General features: G+C 38.2%; 1 protein-coding gene across 2 annotated transcripts; it reads right to left on the reverse strand.

Annotated features, from left to right (window-relative positions):
• Positions 1-914: 914 nt before the first annotated feature.
• Positions 915-16,584, reverse strand: gsna (gelsolin a). Of its 2 annotated transcripts, XM_065244188.2 has the most exons (17): positions 16,433-16,584; positions 11,797-11,994; positions 11,445-11,599; positions 10,473-10,634; positions 10,248-10,397; positions 10,041-10,130; positions 9,827-9,959; positions 9,449-9,753; positions 9,223-9,356; positions 8,997-9,087; positions 8,696-8,722; positions 2,650-2,820; positions 2,384-2,558; positions 2,142-2,263; positions 1,975-2,052; positions 1,837-1,897; positions 915-1,539 (listed from the first exon to the last, which is right to left on the reverse strand). In XM_065244188.2, exons 2-17 carry the CDS (start codon positions 11,987-11,989, stop codon positions 1,370-1,372), a joined length of 2,217 nt encoding a protein of 738 aa, XP_065100260.1. In that variant the 5' UTR covers positions 11,990-11,994; positions 16,433-16,584; the 3' UTR covers positions 915-1,369. The 2 variants fall into 2 exon arrangements, with proteins under 2 accessions (XP_065100260.1, XP_065100261.1); XM_065244189.2 differs by lacking the exon at positions 8,696-8,722.
• Positions 16,585-17,912: the final 1,328 nt, after the last annotated feature.

Consider the following 17,912-nt stretch of genomic DNA (forward strand, 5'->3'; position numbering starts at 1 on the left):
TGCGAAACGCACGGCAAACGTAGTTCCAGGCAGCTTTCTTGACCGCATTACAGTTCCATATCACGTCGCATAGTTAACTGTAATAAAGGACGAACAAACACAACATGACAGACGGTTTTCCGAGGCAATAACAGCGCCGTTTAGAGAGGTAGCCTAATCTCTCTCTCTCTCTCTCTCTCTCTCTCTCTCTCTCTCTCTCTCTCTCTCTCTCTCTCTCTCTCTCTGTGTGTGTGTCTGTCTTTTTTAATAACTTCATTAATAAGTGCATTAGAATGCTATCAACGGCTCAAGCCTCCATTGCCAGCCTAAAAATTGTGTTTTGCAACAAGCAAAAGAGCCGTTGAATGAAACGCGGAAGAAATAGTCCTAATCACATAGCGATTTAAGCACAAAAACCGGACGAATCCCTTGAAATATATCATGTGATCTTGAATTGTGGTAACCGTAGTATAAGCGGAATAATTTACTCCGTGCCGTTGAATTATTGAAAAATAATGCACACTCGAGGTTTAGTGTGCATTATTTTTCTAATAATTCAACGGCTCGTCGTCAATTATTCCTTTCATATACACTGCATACTGCCTGCTATATTTTATCAGTCAAGAAAAGATATTAAACTTGATATTATATCCGACTTATCATACTGTAAATGGTAAATCAAGTATACAGCACATTCTGACAGATTCCGGCGTATACTATACAGAAAACATCCCTACTCTGCACAGTATACTTATGCATAACAGAAACAGTGCAGTCTGGTAGTATACTATTTTGAACATAGCCCATGACAGATGAGAATTGCATAAAACAGCCACAAAATTAAACCATAGTCTCTTAAAAATAAAAGTGCTGGATAAAACCTTATTTTTTATGAGGTCACCTACAGTACTGCAGCATACTGTCTCCTATATCAGTATTTTGGTGGTACTGTACTGTAAACACTCACAAAATATAAAAAATCTAATCGAATCAAAACACTGGGCTACTTAAACTGTTGCTAGTTCATAGTAAACAAAAAAGATTTTGGCAGTTTCCCAGACAGAGATTAGCAGTTTTTACAAACATACCTTACAAAAAACAGTACTGGTAAATGAAGGCAGCTCAAGCATGCATTTTAGCATGGGAATATAAGAAGCCCCATCCAGGAAACCGTTAACATGGCTGACTGACTGCAGATAACAAACACTTAAATACAGAAGCAAAATATGAATAGTTAATAAACTTAAGTGTAGTAAGGTGCTTTAATTAAAAGTTGACCTTTTATATTGCTCACATGGCAGCATGGGTTTTGACTAAACCCACTTATGACCATTAGATCTATGATCTTCTTGCAAGGCAGTAAGGCTGAGGGCTTTAAGGAGGAGAAGGTTCAAATCTCAAGCTCAGCCAGGGCTCGCTCCAGAGGATCAGTGGTCCAGTAGTCGTCGTCCCAGCCCAAGAACCAGCCCGTGAAAGTGGGCGGCTCAAAGCCCTGCTTGATCTTCACGATGGGTGTGCGTGAGTCACGGTTGGCTGGGTCGGTCTCAATGTATCGGGCAGCTGAAAAGAGACAAAACGGAGGTTTTGAATCATGAAAGGAGACAGCAATATGCACTTGTTCTGTTTTAAATCTTTATTGGGCACAGGACTGAATTAAATGGATCATAAACTGGTTTGGAGTCATTAAATACAGATATTGTATAATTGAGAATCATTGCGCACAACAATTGCTTTCTTAATGTAGGCTATTTGGTGACTAGTCATGTGTCAGCAGGCAGGCTGATACTAACATGTGTCTAGGTTTATTTTGTTGTGCATTATTCATTAAATAGGCTTTGTATTGTGCATAAGTCTTACCTGAAGCCATAGCTTCAGTCTTCTCCTCCTCATGAGCCTCATTACCAATCCAAATAAACACCTGTAACACATCATGACCCATTAAGCTGCGGATTATTGATGTTTTATTACATGTACTATGTAAGGAAGTCAATTTACCTGATCCCAGGTGTCAAGGATCATGACATCATCTGTAGCCAGGTCTTCCTGGGTCATCTCTCCAGGCACCTCCTCAATCTGTATGGACAGCCATTCGTTTACATTATCTTATCACACTGATAATCCAAAGTTTAAACACGTATAACCTAATAAATAAAACTACTCACAATGAAGCGGCCAGTTTTGTTGGAGCAGGCGAACAGTCTTGGTGGGTGGGCATCCATCTTGTCCTTTAGCCTGGTGGATGTGCGGTAATTTGCCTTTCCTCCCAGAGCATTCCAGAAGCTGTCTGCAGAAATATGATGCATGTAAGTGTCTATATGAGCTGTGATGATCACATTGATTTGAGAAGAAAAGTCTAAAAAATGAATCATTCATAAAAAGAACAAATTATGAATCTGGTTCTTACTATTTTCTCTTCCTTCATTCAGCATTGAGGATGAAACTCCAAGGATTTCACATAGTTGCTGTGCCCCGTGTTTCTCTGTATCACTGGCACCATGGCCTACCCACGTGAAAGAGGCAGACGGGGTCACCAGGACAAAAGCATCATTGGAGTTGAGATTGGCTGACACTGCATCAATCTGAAGGTGACAGCTCAGGTTAGGGCCAGATCAGTAGGTTACTCATAAAGCAAAATGCACATTTATTTAAGAAAATATGTTTGATAATGACCTCCACTGCTCGTGTGCACCCTGCAGAGTTCGAGCGCACTTGGAACAGCCGCGTTTCGGCTGGCGCCGTCTGACCTCCATCCCTGGACGTCCCACCTACGTGGACCACCATGGGCTTACCTCCGAACAGACTCATCAGGTGAGCTGGTTCCTTACCCTGGACCACCCGCACCTAAAAATGCACAGCGTAGAATGAGGTCACATGAAGCTTTGAGGTGTTTTGTGGGAATTCATTTGTTATTTGGTAGATGCTTGCCAAATTAGGCAGATGCCAACATGTTCCTGTTGTTCGGTGGTTCTCAAACTAGGGGGTGGGCGAGATGCTGCCAGGAGTGCCCCAGTTTTATTACATTTTTAAAAGATTTATCATAAAATCTGTGCAATTAAACCTAATAATAAAATATTTTGGGGGCGGGTGCACGCTGAAATATTTGAGAACCACTGCTGTAGAATATTTGGTAGTGCATTGCATTAGCAATGCAAAGGACAGGGGTTCGATCCACAGGAAACACACATACTGATTTAAAAATGGATAGATGAAGTGCATGCTTTGGATAACAGCGTCTGCGAAATGCATAAATGTAAACGGAGGTTGTGTGTCATGCTCTCATACTCACTAAATGGAATATTAGTACTTAATTTCAATGTTCAATATAAAGGACCTTTTTGAACACATTTGTATGATAAATAATTATTTTACTGTGTTGGTCATCACTTGATCCTTAATGTAAAAACTAGGTCAAAAAATTATTTAACATTCACAAGTTTAAGGTTTTCAAGTAGAACCACAAGGTGGCAATGCTGAGCTGACTGTGGAAATGTGGGACTAATGCCAAAAATTCCCATCATCCTTTGTGGCTGGAATGATGATGGCGGTCTATGTTGTGTCTGCTGAATTATATGGCTGTATTCACTGGAATGTAATCTAATGTTTGTTATTTTTTCCTGGAACCTCACTTTAGTCTTAGATACTTTATAACCATTGTAAATAGTTTATATCATGCTTTGGTGTGCAGACAAATACTAGGCCAGAACTGATACATTCTTATGAATTATGAACTACTAGAACATGCTAAAGTATTTTTTAGTAATATGTTCCTACAGTTACTGATGTTTATTGTACATAAGAGCGTGCATCAACACAAACTGACAAAGACACTGAACGAATTGAGAGAAAATCTATAAAAGATGTCGGAAGATTTTCTGTTAATGTTCACATGCTTATTCCAAATACTAATCTGTCAATAAGGAAAATGGTTAGTAAGTTGTGCACGGACAACAAAATAATATAGTCACTAGAGATGCGCGGTTGGCGGTTACAGCCGCGGACTCCGCGGATAAACCGCGGATCGGGCGGATGACGTGACGAAAAATAATATTTTAATTAAATTCGGGCGGGTGGCGGATCGACTGCTTGTTAGCTGTGTCCTTCTAAGCATGCAACCTTAAAAGGTGAGCACTCTGTCTTTCAGGGTGACAGCCTCAAAAGTTCTCAAAGAGAACTGAAATGAGACGGTCTAGCCTTCTGAGGACCCATAATTTGCGTCACCTGTTGCACGCGCCCCCAGTAGCCCCCACCGCGCCTGTCAGCAGAAAACAGCGGAGACATTTCTGACTTATTAAAATAAATATGTAATCAAAAATATTAATTTATTTTAGAAAATATGACACATTGATGTAGATTAAACTATTCAACAGTATATCAAATAATCAACCTTAGAAATATACGCAACATAAACAGAATAATATTACACAAAACATAACTTATAGGCTAATACTAAAACAGTGACAAGAAAAAGTTTTCTAATACACTTTTATTTAATAAAGGTTTTAATTGTTTGGGATAGCCTCGGCATGTTAAGAATCCATTCGTTCTATCATTAACAGCGCAGAGAAATGAGGACGCATTTTGACATAACGTTAGCTCTTATCAACGCCGGCGAGGTACGTGGCAAACTCAAAAAATGAGAATTAAAAACAAAGGAAATAGAAGGTCAGAAAAGGTTTGCCTGGAATAAGTTTTACAAAGTGGTAAATCAGGATGACACCAGTGCAGACTATGTAATTTGTGCGTTTAATTTAGGCATTACTTATTTATTTTTGTCCATACCTGTCAAGTTTTGGATTTGAAAATAAGGGAAATTTTCCGGTGCCCACCGCGAACAGTCCCACCACCAACCCAAACAAGCTCCAGTATTCCTTAAATTTTAAGACTGGTGAGGGCCGGATAATATTTTTTAAACCTTAGTGCTGATAATTGTGTTAAAATTAACTAAACAAACTAATTCATTAGCAAGAAAACTAGTGAAACACACAGCTCTGTGAAAACTACATTTCTTAAGTCACACTCATACTGTACATACTATACACACAAATTTGCATCTGTACAAAACCCACTGGCATTAGTTTGAAAAGCCTTATTTTAACTTCTTTTGCATTATACCTTAATGCCAAAATTATTTATAAACCATTCACGTTTCTTTGTAATGAGAACAGTCATTTAGAAAATGAAAATGCTAGATGGGGCAGTGGCCCAAACCAAAAAGGGCACTACAGGGGGTGGTACTATTAGTATGGTTTTAATAAAGTATTATAAATAAATGATGTGTTACTATATTACTAGCATCAATTTAGACAAGTGATTACAAGTGATTATAATGGGAAAATATAATAACAAGAATTAAAGTGTGACAATAGATATTCAATATGATTTACCTGCTGGCTTGATGGAGCTTTGAATTAATGTTTGCAATGTTGAATTGCCTTTAGCAGCCTCTCTTTCCGTTCTCTGTCTTTATTTTGTGAAGCCATTGGTGTTTTTGGTATTTTTTGTCTACAAAGTGTGCCAACAACAGCAAATGTAGTGTTTATGTTAACTTAGATCTGACCGGGAACATTTAATGCATTGTAACGATAATAATCTGGATATTTTGTTGCTGTTTGCTTGCTAACTTGTTAGCACTTTTAGAACACCGACAGCAAATCATTAACCAAAGAAATACATAAACAAACTTCCAAATTAGTAATTCTGCGGTTTAACAACTGATATATTATGTAATAAATCTACCTGTTAATGCAACAAACTTCAGACAGAAACTGTCGTCTTCGCTCTCCAGGCAGAGAGTGCACACAGAGATGCTGCGGAGCGGGTGGGAAAACACGAAGTGGATTAGCGGAATTAGTGGATCTTTAGCGATCTGGGATTGGGAATGTTTTTTTATTACTCCGCCCGGGCATTATTATTTTTGTAATAACGCAGGTTAAAATACGGGAGATTTACGGAAAAATACTAATACGGGAGGACGGCGGGAAAGAAGGGTAAAATACGGGACTTTCCCGGCCAAAACGGTATACTTGACAGGTATGTTTTTGTCCCGTGTGCGCCGATCGGAGACTGAGCTCACTGCTGATATTCTAGAGCTTTCTAGTCTCGCGGCTGTCATCATCAGCGTCTTGCATCGCCCATTCAGCGGATGGCGGGCGGGTGCGGTTTTGAAAACTGGTCAGAAACGTTGGTGCGGATGGATGGCGGACGGATGATGAGTTTTGTGATGCGGTTGCGGATGAAATAATAGCCCATCCGCGCATCTCTAATAGTCACACACTGGGACACAAAAGTGCACATGTGGACACATATTTAATGATAGAAAATGTCCATGTGCAGACCCTTTATAAAAACTGATAAATCTTTGTACATATTATTTAGTAGAATTAAGCCAACAACTATGATATGAGTGATAACCGAAGCCTTAAAGGGGACATATTATGAAAATCTGACTTTTTCCATGTTTAAGTGCTATAATTGTGTCCCCAGTGCTTCTATCAACCTAGAAAATGTTAAAAAGATCAACCCAATAACTTAGTTTTGGTAAACCATTTTCTGCAAGCATGTGAAAAATAGGTCATTGTAATTTGGCCCTTATTGTGATGTCAGAATAAGGTAATACCACCCACTTTATCTGCACTATCCAACCACAGCACAACCATTTAGTATGGAGAGAAAGAGAAAGATAAAATATTTCACAGCACAATTGAGTTTCAATTGCAACAAACCACCATCATTGTGATCAGTGGTTGCACTTCATCCGCTCATTTGCATTTTAAATGACACACCCAAAACGGCACACTTTTGCTCAGACCTATTTTAGACTTAGTTTTCATCCTAAAAAAAATCTCATAATATGTCCCCTTTAAAGAAACATCAGTCATTTATTAACCCTTCATGTTGTTTCAAACCCCTATGACTTTTATTCTGTAAACTAAAAATACAGAGCATAGCATGTTAAAAACTGACAGCCAGTCACTATTTTCTTTCATATTAAAAGATGCAATGAAACTAAATGGTGCCTAAGGCTGTCAGTCTCTAACCTCCTCCTTATTGTGTCTTATTCAGTCCTTCATTCATTTTATATAGCCTACCATAAATAAACACAACAAGAGTTGACCACTGTGCTTTACAGAATAAAAGTCTCGGATGTATAAAAGAAAAAGAACAGAAAAAAGCATAGTAAAAAACATTAAATTATTTAAGTGCCGGATCAAAAAGGTAAAGCTTTAGCTTAAATTTAAATTGTGTGTAGAGGAGGCTATTTAGATGTATAAGATAATGGGAGGCTATTTAACCATGTCTGAGGGGCTGGGACTGTGTTTAACTGTTTGTGGACTGTAAACATCTACCATGCATGTTCAAATTTAAGAGTAAGAGGGCGCAAGACCTTTATGGATTTAAAGACACATAATAATACTTTGAAGTCAACTCTATGACGTACTGGGAACCAGCTTAGCGACATTAAATTAAGAGTAATGTGTTCATATTTGCACATCAAAGTTAACTGATAGCAAAGATACCGAGCCCCTAAGGTGACATTGGTGTAAAAAAAATCTAAAGTTTAGATTCATGTGCACAGGCAATAGTTTTACGTGCGCACGCGAAACTAAATGCAATAGTTTAAATTAAACTTTATTTAATTTTTTCTACATGTCCCTTTAGGGGTTCCATACAAAGACTTTACTCTAGATAGAAGTTTCAGATAAATAAAAACTTGTCTTGACTACTGTGTTTGTGTCGATAAAACAAAAAGGAAAACACCTTCGTTTTTCAATATTTTACTATGTTCTTACCTCAACCTAGATGAATAAATACATACATATCTTTTTTCAATGCGTGCACTTAATCTTTGTACAGCGCGTCATGAATGTGTTAGCATTTAGCCTAGCCCCATTCATTCCTTAGGATCCAAACAGGGATCAATTTAGAAGCCACCAAACACTTCCATGTTTTCCCGATTTAAAGACTGTTACATGAGTAGTTACACAAGTAAGTATGATGGCACAAAATAAAACTTGGCAATTTTTTTTAAGCGGATAAAAAATATAGAACTATATTGTATGACGGAAGAGCACTTGGTTTGCAGCACTTTGACCTTGGGTGCAGTAATATTGACAGAAGTTTGAGCAAGAGTGGAGTAATAATAATAAAAAATGGCCACGTTTTATTTTGTGCCACCATACTTAATCGTGTAACAACTCATGTAACAGTCTTTAAATAGGGAAAAGGTGAAAGTGTTTGGCGGCTTCTAAATTCATCACTGTTTGGATCCTAAGGAATGAATGGGGCTAGGCTAAATGCTAACACATTCACAACGCGCTGTGTAAAGATTAAGTGCACGCATTGAAAAAAGATAGGTATGTATTTATTCATCTAAGTTGAGGTAAGAACATAATAAAATATTGAAAAACAGTGTTTTCCTTTAATGGAAGAATCCAAAATAGCTCCCAAGCTTTCCACTGTGGGTTTGCTGTCTTACAGAAGATTTAAGAGTCATACAGATGTCAAATACTTTAGGTTTGGAACAACATGAGGGTGATGCTGTTTTATCTAAAAGTAAAATACAACGTATAATGTATGTCTAAACGTAGCTCTCCTCACATTTTAAGTTATGTAAAAATGAAACACAGCTGGTCTAATTATATTTCCGAGTGTAAATGTGTTTGTGACTACAGCTTTGACTCTGCACAGGGACATTTCTATCCGGTGATCTGGATACCTGTGTGGTGAGAGAACCGCCAGCCATCTACAGGAGGATGTTGGAAATAAATACAGGACAGGAAGGAAAGACATAAAAGTGGAAGTTGGTTTAGCAGATGGAAAAATCAATGAGTGTTGCCAACACCGGCTCAGAGGATTGGCTATAAGGATGGATTTTTATAAAGCACAGGCATGGTGAGGTTACAGCAGGGAATCGAATGGCAAAAGTAAGCTTGATAGATATAAGTTCAAATGTTATGATTGTCCTGTACCACATTTTATAAATAAAAGATATCAGCGGTCACATTTTTTTATTATACCTGCACAGGTCCGCCTCCAAGCTCATCGTCCAGCTGGGCGGCTAAGATGGCAGATGCCCCGATCTCATCTTGTGTTGAGTCCTTACCCTGCCTGTGACAGACATCATCCATCAATGCTTAAAGAGCAGAACGATCTAATTGAATATTTCCCAGCATGCACTTATGCGTATATGTCAGATAAATTGATACAGTAAAAGAGTGACGTAAGAGAGAGATGAAGACATACCAGATGTAGATGATGTGGCCCTGTCTGCCTCTGCTCTGATAACTGTATAGGATTATGTAACTGTCTCCTCCATAAAACTGGCCGTAAGTGGAAGGATCTACTTCAACCTTGTCTGCACCTTCGATACGCCAGATCTGTGAAGTACAGGGTGACATTAAAAGAGAAATGCTTATACAAAAACCTATTTATGTACACACAAGCAAGGTATTCACAATCACTTACTGACCTTTTTCTCTCCCGCACCATTGTCGATCATGCCATGCTGAGCGGCCATGGCCGGAGAGTCGTGCAGGGTGGAGGCATCAAACGGCACCCTTTCAATTTTAGCGATGCTGTTTGAGACATGAGCCACACCCAAGCCCTCAGTCTGGTCCAAGTCACGCCAATTTTTAAAGAACTGCTTGAACAGAGGAGTCTCGCCCATCTCAGGAAGAATCTGCACCTGGGTGTGCTTGGGGTAACCCATTTTCTTTATGAACTCATCTGCTGCCTTCATGGCGGCCTTTCGTTCCTCCATATTGGCATCTTTGCCTGTGAAAGGGACATTAGGATGATGTAGTAGAAGATGTTTACTTTGATGTTGAAGTAGGCAACAACCACCTACCTTTCCAAACAAAGATCCTGCCATCTGAGCCATGGTCCAGGATGAAGCAGTCACTTGATTCCAGTGCACTCTGAGAGAAAGGATTCTCAGCGGCCACCAGGGCAATCGTCATGTCTCCACTGCCGTCAGACACCTAATGGATGCAAAAACACGCATTTAAACTGGTAACCATACATTTAACATGCACTAACGTACAGTAGGGGTATAAAGCTACCTTAAAGAGTTTGGCCATCTTCCTGTTGGAGGCATCGGCCTGGATGTCATCAGATGCTCCTTCAGGCAAGTCTGGCTTTTCTCCAAGAACCTGCCATCACATAATGGATAGTGATACAACCTTGATATCTTTGATATTGATTGTTTAAGGTCATGTCAAAGACTGAAACTTGTCTGATCAACAAACTATAACGCATAAATTGCTGACCTCCAACATCTTCTCTCGTTCCATTCCTTCGTCGCAAACATACACGCGGGCGCGTCCACTGCGTTCGTTGTCACGAATGCCCTTCGCGAGCTGAGTAGCTTTTAGTTTCTCGAAGCGGTTGCTCTTTGAGCCACACCACTGATAGATGTCCTGTAACACAAACACACAGTAAACAAGCTTGTTCTGATTATTCTTATCTTATTCTCTTCTCACATTGATACTCACATTACCCATATCCAAAATGAAACAGTCTCCCTGATTAAAGCTGTCCCAGCTGACTGGAACTTCTGTTGCCCTGACGACACGTCGACCTTTGACTTGCAGCACACGCTGCATCAAAACTTCATTGGTGACCACATGCTTGAACCCAGAGGCAACTCCACCTTTCTGAAAAAAAAAAAACAAAGCTGTCTTTAAAGGCTACGTCTTATAAACGTTCATCATACGTCTTCATTTGTCAACGGTGTAAAAAATGACTGAATGAGTTTTTGTCTTGTTTTCATTCAATAAAAACAATAGATGCATTTTCTTAGTGAGCAAAATGACCTAAGAAAATATGTCAAATTCCGTAAAATTGCACCTGGGTTGCCGGTAATTTACCGTAGATTTACATTTATGTTATTTACTGGCAAGAGTTTGTTCAAAGTTAAATGAACATTAAACATTTACAAGTCTTTGTCTATACAGAGTAAAACTAAAAAAACAGCATCAAGCAAAACATTCTGGGAAACAAAATCTGAAGCAAAAAACAGAAAAAGGTTGATGATGATTTCTGATTCCCAGAATGCTTTGCATGAGGCTGTTATTGTATAGTTTTATTCTGTGAAGATAAAGACTTGTTAATATTTAAAATTTATTTAACTTTAAACAAACTCTTGCCAGTAAATAACATAAATGTAAATCTACGGTAAATTAACGGCAACCCAGCTGCAATAACATTGAAATTTCTACGGATTTTTTTTACAGTGTAGTTTTTAGACAAAAAAAATCTAATTTAAGTGAATTTGTGCCTAAAACAAGCAAAAAAATTCAACAAGCCAATGGGGTATGAAAAAATCTTGAAATTAGTTTACTTATTTCTTAATAAAAAAAAAAACTAGATTATTTTCTTCTAATTTTGCTCATCAAGAAAATGTTTAGATATTTGTACTGAAAACAAGACAAAAAAATTATGAATTGTAATGTACTGTCACCTACCATGTACTGGAGACCCTTCTTGAAGTAGCCCAAGAAAGCTTTGGACTCATGGCCCTGGACTTCACGGTACTGGATGGGCTTTCCACCCAGATAATCGTCCATCTGGACTGTAAAAATGGCAGCCGCCCCACTCTCATCCTGCGTGCAGTAATCGCCTGTCAACAGAGAAAAGACTGAGTTTAAGCAAATTTGACAAGGCAGATGAACCACATAATTGGTGGGCATCTCCATGTCCCCCCATTGAATTTGCCTTGTAAACAGGTCAATTATTTTGCTTTAATATTTTTTGTTAGATAAATACATTGTGCATACTCTCTTAATGATCCTATTTCTATAAGCATTGTTTTCTTACCCAGCCAGAAGTGAAGGTCATACTGCAAGTTGCCAGAGCGTTGTTTGATAGTATTAAGGACCAGATAGGCATCCCCTGTGTAAAATCCTCCGTATAGGTTCTCAGGAACCGCAACCAAATCAAACTTCTCGATTCTCCACACTTGAAGCCCAGGCTGCTTGCCTGCTTGCTCAAACTCAGGGTGATCCACCATCCTGTCTGCAGAAAAAGATACACATTGGTTAATGAACAATAGGAATTTTCTGAGGGCTTTATACATTTGGTGTGATGAATTTGTCCCTGTTGAGTGAGCTTTATTTCAAAACCTATTCAGCTACGTCCATTGGTAGTTTGGATCATTGGATCATAAAGAGATCATTTGAAAAACATGTGGTCAGCAACTTGAAAGTTTGGTGTAAAAGGGACAGTTTACCCATAAGGGAAAACTTTGTTGTCGTTTCATTCCAATGTCTTTCTTTGTTCTTCAGAACCCAAATGCAGATGGTTTAAAAAGTGTTGGTGTGGGTTTTCTGGTTTCTATGGGAGTGGATGGTGCCCAACTATTCTAGTTTAGAAAATTACCAAAATGTCTTACACAAATAATTCTACTTGACTCATGTCATATATTTTGAGTTTCCTGAAGACAAACTAAAACATAATATTATTTGATAAACGTCTTGACCTTTGCCTCTCTTTCATTGAACATTCTCTGTGTCTGCACTGTTTAGGTGGTTTTGGGATGTTTTTACAACGATATCCACAACAAGAATTAGAGAATTAAATGTCTTCAGGAAAAGTTAAATATATTAGCAAAATATGATACAAGGCACATGGAGTTATTTATTTAACACTTTGGTGTCCTTTTTTTGAGCTTGAAGACCGCCTCGGTCACCATCCACTCCCATAGTAACCAGAAACCCAATGTAACAACATATTGCTAAACTAACGGTGTTTTAATTAACATAAGTACAATGAGTTTTATTACTATTTAATTCATTTGCGATTGTTGCTATAGTTACAGTTATTTATAATCTTATTTCTCTCGTGTTATCTGCCATCTCATTGGAATGCCTTCTGGATACCCTCCCAAAGATCTCAATCCCACACTGCAGACTAAATCCAATAAACTGGATGCTATAAAAATCCGGTGGCTGGGAGTTTCCCCCTGTGTTGATGGAGTATTGGGCTGGATGTAGGAAAAAGGAAGGAAGAGCAGTGACTAATACTGTTAGAGTGACAGGGCCAACCGTGCATTGCAGATTATTCATACCAAACGCTCCCATGTGCAGTCCTGCATGTGTCAGTGCCTGTATACAATGGCTAGCAGTCAATGCGATTATGGCCTGTAAGAAAATGCCCTTGTCAGCTGTGTTTAACGCCCACTGTGGTATGGGGACATGGTGCAATTTGGGATGACTTGGGCATGAGTCATTCAGCTCAGTCAGAATTGAGACGCTAACATTGGGGGGCTTTCAACAAACACAATAGCAGACATTCCTAAATGGGGGGAAACTGCAAACCATCTTTAAGGATGAAACTGTATTCAGTAAAAATAGGTCAATGGTAATTATGCATTGTTTACATGATGCACAGACATAAACCCAAACTATTTTGATGTTGATGTTCCTCTTTGGGCGGCGCTCTTCAGGGCAGAGAACAGACTGAGAAGTTATGATTTAGGCTTTGTTACATTTTCAAAACCACAGAAACCATAAACATTTACACTAATTCGTTCAGCAGATGCTTTTATTCAAAGCGACTAAAAACAAAAACATTGGTTCCAATGCTAAGCAATCTATTAAAAAACTTGGCATTTTTATGACAGGATGGGAAGACATGCAATTCCAAATATGGTGCTCCATGTCCTTAGTAATTTACTTATCTACCAAGTTCAACAAAAACTACACCCAAATGTATTTGATGTAAGACTGCATAATTATATAACAAACACCAGCTTCGTGAGAGATAAAGCATGTATGAGATATTGTTAAAGATACAATTTCATTACAGACCACATACATTTATAAATAAAAAATATCATCTACAATCATAATACACATGTATTAAGCGATTATAGTAGTGTCAATACTGTAAAGTCAACCACAAAAGATTTTTAACTTTGCTTTTGTACATTTTAAAGCCCAGCAGCTGTTACCATGAATTCATTGACACTTTCTTTTTAGATCTTAGCACCACTGGGGAACATGATGTGGATGTGCTTTACAATAAGGAGTTTACTTTGAGCCAGAAGATGTACAAGAAACAAGTGCTTGATATAACATGAATAGATATGCTTTAAACTGCTTTACTTGAGATGTTGTAGACCAAAATCTACACAGTGTGATCACTTCATGGTCTGCAGTGCATTCAACGTGTTTGGTCATGCATTCAATGGCAGAAATGTTCATCTGAAATGCCTTCTAAACAAAAATGCATTGCATGTATCAGTCAGAAAGGTTCATGCAAATGACTCACAACTAAACCTAAAATTGACTTCTCCTGGTTACATGTGTGGCTTGCACTAAATATTTTGTAAACAAGGGGTGTATACAGTATCTGAACTGAGGATATCTTGTATGATGCAGTGGCCGTCACTATGCTAGCCCACAGATTAAAAATAGTCTTAGTCATGTGACATTTGCTTGTGGGTCAAAAAGGGAGGGGGAGTGTTCTGGGAAGTGCCTGTATACCAAGTCATTCTGAATAGGCCTAAAATCCTTTGGCGTTGTTTCTTTACTATAGTCTAAACTGATTCCCATTGGCCGTAAAACAGGAAAGCCTTAAAATAACTTCAATTAGAAATTCTGATTGAATGAGGTACATTTGCAAGCAGCTGTAAACTGAAAGCACACTTCACTTCTGTGTGACTTCTTTGGTTCATGTCTATGAAGAACAGCTGAATCACTTTATAAAATGGTTAGTTCTTGGTTCTAATTGGTCACCAGCTGTGTTTTATTTACAAAAACACAGCTACATGTATGGCTGCTTCTGTGTATCAATACACAGCATTCTTTTGCTGTTAGTGGTTGGTCAGGGACAATTTTTTTTTACTTATTTTGACTATTTTACTTTTATAAAAGTTGCATTGATGGATATTTTTTGCTTTGATGTTTGTAATGTGTCGTAACCGTTTTATAAAGCAATAAAGGTATGAGAGGCTGTGCTATATTGTGAATAATATGAAGGGGTTGCAGGCACGATGTGACAACGCCCTTCAGCCATGACTTATTCCACGATACAGCACAGTCTCTCGTACCTTATGGCTTACGTATTGCTCAGTTAGGAGAGAATAACAAAAATCCTTTCACAGTATTACTTGGATAAATCCTTAAATCAGGGTATTGCATAATACACCTGACGCTTTTTAGATAACATGTCAGTATGGAGCCTGTAGGTGAATTTCAGTACATTTTTCTGAACTTTCAGCCCACACCAACCTCCTAACTGCTGTGTTTACCTAAGGAAAAACTAAGACAGACTAACCAGTGATTATATACTCTATCTGTGGGGCCCCGCCACAAAGGAAAATACTAGAAGACAGAAATGCAATTACATATGCAAAAGAACAGTACAAGGTCAAAGTCCGAAGGGTGTGAGACGGTTGCTAATAGATTTGTTAGGGAAAGTGTCACACTCAAACATCCCAGTATGAGTGCACACGCCAGTACAGCAAAAAGGAATAGACAAACTTCAAAAAATTAAATCACATAAAGTGTTACAGGTAAAGTGTTAGCTTTATGAAAGGTTACTGCAGTTGGTTTAACACCTTCACTAACACCTTTAGGTTTCCTGGGGCGAAACGTCATGAGCAGCACTTCCTCTTCAGCTATAGCATCTTTACCACAAAGTCAATATTTTGGTGAGTTGCCATGGTAACGGATGATGAATTTGCACAGGGTGCTGATGAGTAATGAAATGTGGAAGTATTCAACACAAGACAATGCCATAAGATCAAATGTTATAATAACGCTGTACGGTATGTTTCTTTACTGCTTAAATGCTCATAATTTATAAATGGCATTTTAATAAACAGTTTCCTTTTTTAAAGTAACCCCATGTGCATTCACTTATAGTTTCTAATAAAACCAATACAATTTACTTAATAAGTAAATCCGAAAGATTTCTGTAATAGTTTTGTTTAGTTATATTAACTTAGGAGTGACACTTAAAAACAAAACTGGTGCCAGAAAGCAAAACCTCCCCACAGGCTCCTGAGATCTTGTACGAGATCTCTTCTTGATGAAACACAAGGTAAATCAATGCAAACATCAATAGTGCTCTTTTGAACGCATGTGGTAACTGCAGACTGCGCACTTCCAAATACCCACATTTACCGCGTAATACAGACACATACTTGAGTTTAACAATCTCTCCATATATGGATTTGTTTAAAGAGCACAGTTTTACAGGCCAAAAATGAAGCAGTTTGCACATTTTTTGCGAGGCAGTGCAGTGTATGGCATGCAAATGCAGAAACGTTTTAAACTATGTCCCGAAGTAGCCTACCCAACGCGCAATAAACTTCAGTGGAAACACTGCGCCATCCGTGCACAGATGCTTGCGTGGAAACTAACATCTTAGCAGTGTTTCTAGCAGGAAATATCTTTATACTTCAGCTGGCCTTTAAGGAGGTTAACGATAAAAAAGAGAAACTTACCTTTTATTAAATGTTTGGCGTTAGTCTGTAGTTGGTGTAAAGATACAGCAAAGTCGGATACTTTAATGATACTGTATCGTTATGTCTGGACAGGGCAACACCCATCTGATTCAGAATCTGCTGAAATAACCTCATCCAGGGTAATCCTGACATTTAAACCACGCCCCTGTACCAACTCAACAGAGTAAATCACTGCCATCTACTGCACCACTTGTATATTACGCACAGTCTGTTATTGTGTATTCATTTGATCTAACAAAAGTGCACTCGTTTTGTTAAATAAGTGACAAAAATTTTTATATGGTAAAATTAGGCTACAGAATTTTTCCTTTATGGAGAAAAAGGTCAGCTTTATACATTTTTTTCTTATAAATTTGTTTTTTCTTAATGATCACAGGGAGGACACATTTATTCACTCGAACAGGGGTTGCCAACCTTTTTGTGAGCAAGGGCTACCACAATGGATAAAAAATCTGAAGGGCAACTTTTTTTGATCTAATCCAGTGGTTCCAAAACTTTTTCAGCGTGTGGCCCCCCTTGTGTACGGTACATTCCTTCGCGGCCCCCCAAAGAAAATTTGTGACAAAAAAACTCAACATTTTAATAAAAAAGATTATACTAAAAAGTAGTGCTTTTGGTTAGTAGCCTTATTTTTTAGGTTTAATTACACAAAATTCATGATAAATTAAAGGGGACAGAGAATGAAAAAAATTTTTTACCTTGTCTTTGTTGAATAATGGTGGTCTACCCACATTTACAAACATACAAAAAGTGCTAAACATGCTTAACATCTCAGTCTTATAGAAATTCCTCTTTTAGAAATGTCAGCCAGAAAACGGCCCAATCTGAAAAACTGATGCTTATGACATCACAGGCATCTCACCGCCCCTCCACTTTAAAATAATTGGCTACATTTTTGAGTGGCAGCAAAGTCAGCCAAACAGTAATGAGATTGCAAGTTAATCCAGTAGGGGGAGCCAAATAGGTGCAAAACCACTCGTTTAAAATCCCCCACCCTAATAGAGCTATCTGAGAGAGGTTTTTAGGAAGTTTCTAAGGCATTACAGACCCAAACAAAAAAATTTTTGTCTTCATGTCACATCACAGAACAAGGATAAATACCCCGTTCAATCATTCTATGTCACCTTTAATGTATTTCATAAAATGTCATTAAACTGGGGCCCCCTGGCAAAATCTCGCCCCCCCCCCCCCCCCCCCGAGACTGATCTAATCTACTAGAAACTTTTTTTACTTTTTGATTTTCATTTAATTTTACTTGTTGATATGTTTTATTGTTTAAAATGTTAACACATAAAATAAGCCAAGCTAATATAAAAAATAAATAAATATTAAAATTGAGGCTATTAATAGAATATGCATTGGCGGGCAACCCACAGACTCATGTGGCGTCGCACAATATTACACACGGTTACCCATAACCGATTTTGAATATTAGGCCTATTATAAAAGTGGAGGTGCT

This window comes from Paramisgurnus dabryanus, chromosome 18 (assembly GCF_030506205.2).
Source record: "Paramisgurnus dabryanus chromosome 18, PD_genome_1.1, whole genome shotgun sequence".
In the NCBI taxonomy this organism is placed as follows: domain Eukaryota; kingdom Metazoa; phylum Chordata; class Actinopteri; order Cypriniformes; family Cobitidae; genus Paramisgurnus; species Paramisgurnus dabryanus.

What these genes read in the sequence shown, in the direction of transcription:
- gsna (XM_065244188.2), bottom strand. Translation starts at nt 11,989, where the DNA reads ATGGTGGATCACCCTGAGTTTGAGCAAGCAGGCAAGCAGCCTGGGCTT. An exon ending in AGAAGGGTCTCCAGTACATG is followed by an intron (nt 10,635 to 11,444) that starts GTAGGTGACAGT and finishes TTTTTTTTTCAG; the next exon opens with AAAGGTGGAGTTGCCTCTGG. An exon ending in GGTGCACACGAGCAGTGGAG is followed by an intron (nt 2,559 to 2,649) that starts GTCATTATCAAA and finishes TGTCACCTTCAG; the next exon opens with ATTGATGCAGTGTCAGCCAA.